General features: G+C 29.5%; 2 protein-coding genes across 3 annotated transcripts; one reads left to right on the top strand and one right to left on the bottom strand.

Annotated features, from left to right (window-relative positions):
• Window positions 1–289: 289 nt before the first annotated feature.
• Window positions 290–1,276, top strand: LOC103307985 (zinc finger MYM-type protein 1-like). The gene is made up of 2 exons (XM_008180552.1): window positions 290–722; window positions 786–1,276. The coding sequence occupies exons 1-2, from the start codon at window positions 290–292 to the stop codon at window positions 1,274–1,276; spliced, it is 924 nt and encodes a 307-aa protein (XP_008178774.1).
• A 700-nt stretch (window positions 1,277–1,976) lies between these two features.
• On the bottom strand, window positions 1,977–4,390 carry LOC100569966. 2 transcript variants are annotated; one of them, XM_029487671.1, is made up of 3 exons: window positions 4,305–4,390; window positions 3,977–4,077; window positions 1,977–3,934 (listed from the first exon to the last, which is right to left on the bottom strand). In XM_029487671.1, the coding sequence occupies exons 2-3, from the start codon at window positions 4,069–4,071 to the stop codon at window positions 2,005–2,007; spliced, it is 2,025 nt and encodes a 674-aa protein (XP_029343531.1). In that variant the 5' UTR covers window positions 4,072–4,077; window positions 4,305–4,390; the 3' UTR covers window positions 1,977–2,004. The 2 variants fall into 2 exon arrangements, with proteins under 2 accessions (XP_029343531.1, XP_003241638.1); XM_003241590.4 differs by having other exon boundaries at window positions 1,982–4,077.
• Window positions 4,391–6,536: the final 2,146 nt, after the last annotated feature.

Here is a 6,536-nt window from a genome sequence, read left to right as displayed (position 1 = left end):
CCGAGTCATCCTGATAAAACTAAACACCATAGAGATTGCCTTTCTTATTCACCGAGTAAAAATAAAATTTATTGCTTGCATTGTTTTTTGTTTGGAACCAATCTACATAGTTCCTTAGCTAAATCTTGGACAAAAGAAGGTTTTATTTCATGGAAAAATTGTGTGCATGCAATACACATTCACGAAACTTCAGTAGATCATGTAACTTCTTCATTAAAATATAAATTGAGACAAACAAGTGTACCTATTTTACCAGCCCTTTCAAAACCAACGAAAAACTCAAGTTGCTATGAACAGGCAAGTTATTACAGAATTAGTGGACATTGTTTTATACTTGGCACGTCACAACCTTGCTTTTAGAGGACATACAGATACAGGGATCCCTAATACTCAAAATGGTAATTTCAAGGATCTAGTAATTTTAATGGCAAAAAACTCTATTCCGTTGTCAGAACACATACACAAAATTGAAAGTTCAGGAAAAAAAGAATACTCTTTTTTGACTTGGCAACGTCAAAATCAACTTATTGAATCTATTTCAGAAGAAATTTCATTGCAAATTCAATTAGCCATAAAAAAATCTCATATGTTCAGTGTATCTATAGATTCAACATTTGATGCATCAAGAAAAGAACAAGTGTCTTTTGTGGTTCGGTACGTTGATGATTCGTTAGGAGATGTTTTTGAAAGAGTTATTGCAGTAAAAGAATCTCCAGCTACAAGTGGACAAGATTTATATGATTTATTTAAAATGATTATGGAAAAACAAAAATTTAATTGGAAAGAAGAACTTGTCGGTCAATCCTATGATGGTGCAAGTAATATGTCCGGAAACTATAAAGGTCTTCAAGCCCGCATTAAACAAGAAAATCCTCGAGCATTGTTTGTTTGGTGCCATTCACACCGTTTAGCACTTATAATCAAACAGGCCGTTTCATCAGACTCCAATACAATAGATTTATTTGGATATTTAGAATCTTTATATGTCTTTATTTGGTGCTCCAAAAAAAGAGCTGCTTTATTTCGAGAAAACCAAATTGAACACTCCCAGTCTCATGCTGTAAAGCGTGTAAGTACCACTCGTTGGAGTTCACATTCAGCAGCTTTAAATACTATATTAAAATGTCATGATGCTTTGCTGAAAACTTTAAGCCAAATTAAAGACAACGAGAAAGGTGACCCTGTAATAAGGTCAGTTGGGGTAACTGCGACGTGGCATTGTAAAGTTCATCTTTGGCAACTTATTTTCACTGTAATATTTAATCAAAGAATATAATGATGATTTCAATTTATTCAGAATATTGTAAAGATTATAAATTTGAGGTTAAAATTTAATTTCCAACAGTTTTTATATTTTTTTTTTATTTTTTTTTAAAAAATTTTGAAGTGTCGCACTTACCCCAAGCAGTGGGGGTAAGTGCGTTTTCGGTGTCTGAAAAATAGTAAAAATGCTTTAATTGTATCATAGGGGAAGTGCATACAATTACATACAATCACCTACAGTTCAGTGTTTTCAGAGTGAAAAAATTCTGAACGGTAAAAAAATGACAGAACATTAAAGATCTTTTTAAATTTGTGTATTAATTAGACTATCATTAATTACATACAAACACTTTCAAGTTAAGTATATGGAATTTATTTAAATACTTACATTAAACTTGATTTGTATAAGTAAATAAGCAATACAACAATATAAAACTCTTTCCTTTTTATTTAAATAACCAATCAACAAAGTTATAGTTAGATTATAAAAAAACTTAATATTTATCAACATAACAGTTAAACAAGTAGTACTTAATAAAAACAAGTATTTATAGATTAAAATATAAAACCTTTTGTAATCAGACTTTGAGTTACTTTTTCAAGATACTTACATACATAAATAATAATTATAGGTAACCACCAACTTAATTTTTCAGACTTAGTTACTTAACACTAATTAACTTAATATTAACAACATAACGATTAAGTAAGTAATTATTCAAAATTTAATCAGTCTTTAAGTTACTTTTTCAGATTATATTGACTGAAAGTGATTCCAAAAACGAGTTGACCCCTTCTTCCAATTGTTGGTTTTGGTAGACTACATATAATATCAGATTCTGAAACTTCATCTATATCATCGGCAATAGGATATACAAAAGTAGTAGAATGTTTATTCTCAGACTTCAGTTTGACAAATTTTATTTTATGCTTACCATCAAAGACTTCTTTTATAATACCTACATAATGTAATGATTTTGCAGATTTTCCTTCAAGCTTATATTTAATTAAAACCCAATCATCAACACAATTTTTTGTGCGAAACATATATCCTTCTTCTGCTAAATCCTCTTCTTCTCTTTCCAATTCATTTAATAAATCACTGATTTCAGACACTCCACTGACAAAACTTATATTTAAGTTTTCATTAGGTTGATTCAAATTTATATCTATAACGTCTTGAATCTCTTCTTCATTTACAACTTCTTCATTGACAACTTCTTCAGACTGTTTTTTTTTCTTGTTGTTTTTTGGTTTGTCCTTTTCTTGTTCTTTTGCTTTTAAAATATTTATAACTTCTTCAGAAGTAATAACTGTAGCTCCGCTAGTTACCTGCTTTCTGGTAGTTTTCTCTACGGCAACTTGCTTCATAGAAATCAATAATAGCTCCTCAAACGATTTACTATTATTTAATATTTCTGTTTCTGCATTTTTTTCAGTTGACGTTGAAGCTTGATTTGAGTTGAAATTGTTATTGCTGGCAATACATGTTGATGTTGAAGCTTCATTATAGATAACTAAGTCATTATACATTTCGGTTGTTGAAGTTTGATCATCAGTAGTTTGGTTATTTTCTTGGGTGTTACTAACTTCCCACCTACTTAGACTTATAGGGTCAAATTTAGATTTATCAACTGCATTTCGGTTAAAGGGATAAATCCCTGCTTTTCTAAACCCATTTTCTATTATTTTTGTGTCTAATTGTGCCCAAATACTGCATATAATTCTCGAGAGATCTTGTTTGGGAAGCTTTTGACCTTGATGACTTCGGTTCCATGAACATAATCGTTGATCCCATACTGTTTTAATTGATTTAAAAACTGATAAGTCCATTGGTTGTAACAAGTGACTTGAATGTGGTGGCAACAATATAATTGTAACATTGTTGTTTCTAGCAATTTCAACTAATTTTAAATCTACATGAGATGAGTGTCCGTCATATATGAGTAGAATAGGGTTAGCAGGCGATGGATTAGTTGTCTTTAAAAAGCTTTTTTCAAAATAATTTACAAATACCTCTCGTTCCATCCACCCATTGGACGTGGCAGCATATGTAGTGTCTGGGAATTCAGACTGTTGTGTAATCCACCTGTCCCAAATATTTTTGCCTTTAAATATTATCAAAGGGGGCCCTTTTTTACCATCTGCGCTACAAGCCATTAAAACAGATGTATTGTCACGCCCAGAGCCATGTGTTGTTCGGGTACTAGGTTGACCAATCGGTCCCACTGTTTTGGTTTTAGATGGGTCTAAACAAAACGATGTCTCATCAAGATTCCAGATTCGATCTGGTCTATTCACTATACCAAGATCAGTCATTGTTTCCCATAACAAATCAAAATAATTGTAAATTATGAATGGATCACAAGCTTTTTTTCGAGCATTTTCTACAACTTGGGGTTTTTTTAATGATAATTTGTGTCGAGAAGAAAACCCTATCCACCAATCATGACCTGGATATCCACCTTTAAATGGAGTAACTAAGTTATTATCATTGACATAATTACCAACTAATGTCAAAACTTCGGTTCGACTTAATCCATGGCCATACTTTTCCATAATGGTTAATGATTGAGCCAAACTTTTTTCAACAGCAGGTGATAAGGCAGTATTTCTACCTTTAGTTGTAGACTTCATTCCACGTCGTTTATTTATATGATCGTAAAGCGTCGTTCTTGGTATCCGGTATAATCTGGCAGCAAAGCTGACGGTCATTTGTTTGCTTGTGATTGCATTTGTAGCTTGTAACAGTTGTTCTTTGGTATATGCATCACCCTTTTTGGTTTTTCTAACGTAAGATCTAACCATTTTACCCTAAAAAATATTCAAAATTTAAATTACATTTAATAATAAATGTTTAAATATTACAATGGGTAAGTGCGACATGTCATGTTGCACTTACCCGCAGACAATTGTCGCACTTTCCCCGTCATTCATTTTACAAGGGGAAAGTGCGTAATCGCACTTAAATAAAATTCATTGACAACTATACAAATTTTAACACTTAAATCATAATCTACACATAAAATGATATAACCTACCTTAGTTTAAGACAGCAAATTTTTAAAAAAACTGCCTTAAAAAAAATGGCAAACGAACGTCTTCTTTGAAAAATACAAGTGAAATTTATATTCTGAAAGTAAAGATTGATAACACGATAACGAAATATAATACAGTGTGACCAATTATGTACATATATTACATGGACGTTGTACAACAATTTCATTATTGACAGTCTTTCATAAACTTAATATATACTCCGTAATATCTGGATTCGCACTTACCCCAAATCTGCACTTACCCCAACTGACCTTATTAACTTTTAACTTAACTAAGTTAACCTTTAGTTAAATTAACTTTTAACTTTTTATTATTGGTGCATATTAATTTAACTTAACTGAATTAAAAAAAATCATTAATTTGCCCAGCTTTGATAAGTAATCTCTCAATTATTATAGTATTGGGATTATTTTATTAAAAACTAAATTATATTCTTAAACTTATCATTAGACATTAAAATAACTAATAAGTGAACCACTATACAATATATTATACGCTTATATTATTATTTTTGTTACATACACAAATGACTTAGTTTTAAAAACAAATTATATACGTTTCTGATAATGATAAGTAAACATAAATACATTATGTTATAATTACTGTTAAGGGGGCTGGAGCGTAATCAATTCTAAGGAGAAAAAACTAGTCATTTTATATTTCTGTTTATCTGGGTCTTGTGTATGTGTTGAAAGTAAATGAACATTAGTGTACATAATTCGTAGTACTGATCACGTTTTATAGGGGCATCATAGTGATCGAGATGTACGTCTGTAATTTTACCTACGCGCATGCACATGTCACCATATATTATATATAATATATGCATATATTGCTTTATAAAATGACAAACATTTTTTTTTCAAAAAATACTACTTCTGACTTCAATCACTACACTCAGTAGGATGTTCCGATTTTAATTTTGAAAGCAGATTTGAATTCTCCTCTAAATTTACTATGCTTTAACTGTCGTACATTTTTCATATTCTATATCAATGTATTTAAATTTGAATTATGAATAATATGATCTATTTTTACTCTTTTTGTTAGTAAATTTCTAAGTAAAAAAAAATAAAAATCAGAAAAATGAAATTGTCAAAGCATAGATAATTTAGTGAAAAATTCAAATTTGCTTTCAAAATTAATATCGGAACATTATATTGGGCGTAGTGATTGAAGTCGTGAGCTATGTTTTCGACTGAAAATAAATCATGCACCAGCCCCCTTAAGTATAATACAAGTATTCCCTCTAGTGCTCACGTCGAGAGACTTTTTAGTGCAGGAGGCCAATTATTTGATGAAAGGCGTGGGTCTATGTCTGATGATAACTTTGAAATGTCGCTTTTGTTAAAATATAACAAATATTTTGAATAAAATATACTAGAATATAGTCATATAGATTATATTATGTATCATTATTTAATATTATTATTTTAAGTTGTCATACTGTTATGTAAATTTTTTATTTTGTTTCACCCTCTATGTTCTAATAACTGATAAATGATATACCAATTAATTGAAATAATTACTTACCTAATTAGAACATTTCGATCAAATTACTAGGTGTTTAATTCAATTTTTCAGCTTTAATCAATAATTTAAGTTAGATAACTTATTATTTACATTTCAACAAAAAGGTTTTTTAATCTAAATAAAAAACTAACTTCTAACTTCTACTCTAACTTAAGTTACTATTTTCACCAAACTAACTTCTAACTAACTAAGTTAAAAATTTGGACAATTTCAGAAACTAACTTATATTCTAACTTAGTTAGTTTTTTTATTAAAGTAACTTAACTTCAAATAGTTGAAAAAAATGACTAACTTGCCCAGCTTTGGTGGTACGTATACAATAAAAGTGTGACAATTATTAATATAAATGTGCCGTGGTTTCTTTAATTACAAGAATACATTGAGTAAGATAGTAATATTATGTAGTCTTACTTTGTGCAAATAGTTCATTTTTATTTCGTAACGAACAATTTTAGTGGTCTATGAATGGTCAGTCTTGTAAAATATACTTCTTAAAAGTTTTCAAGTACAGATACATATTTAGAAAAGTATTTAAATTACTCAGTTAAAAAAAGTATTCGATTAAAAATGCAAACTCTTTAAAGAAGTAGCTCTTCAAAATACTTTCAAATGTTTATAAAATATTTATTTTATTTAATTAATCACCTGCAGAACCAATTTTGATGATGTTTTTGCTAATT

This window comes from Acyrthosiphon pisum, chromosome A1 (genome assembly GCF_005508785.2).
Source record: "Acyrthosiphon pisum isolate AL4f chromosome A1, pea_aphid_22Mar2018_4r6ur, whole genome shotgun sequence".
Lineage (NCBI taxonomy): Eukaryota > Metazoa > Arthropoda > Insecta > Hemiptera > Aphididae > Acyrthosiphon > Acyrthosiphon pisum.
This window is presented reverse-complemented; position numbering and strand designations above follow the sequence as displayed.

Coding starts and splice junctions, on each gene's coding strand:
- LOC100569966 (XM_003241590.4), bottom strand. CDS start 4,071: ATGGTTAGATCTTACGTTAGAAAAACCAAAAAGGGTGATGCATATACC.
- LOC103307985 (XM_008180552.1), top strand. CDS start 290: ATGAACAGGCAAGTTATTACAGAATTAGTGGACATTGTTTTATACTTG. Junction 723..785: donor AAAAGAATCTCCAGCTACAA/GTGGACAAGATT, acceptor TTAATTGGAAAG/AAGAACTTGTCGGTCAATCC.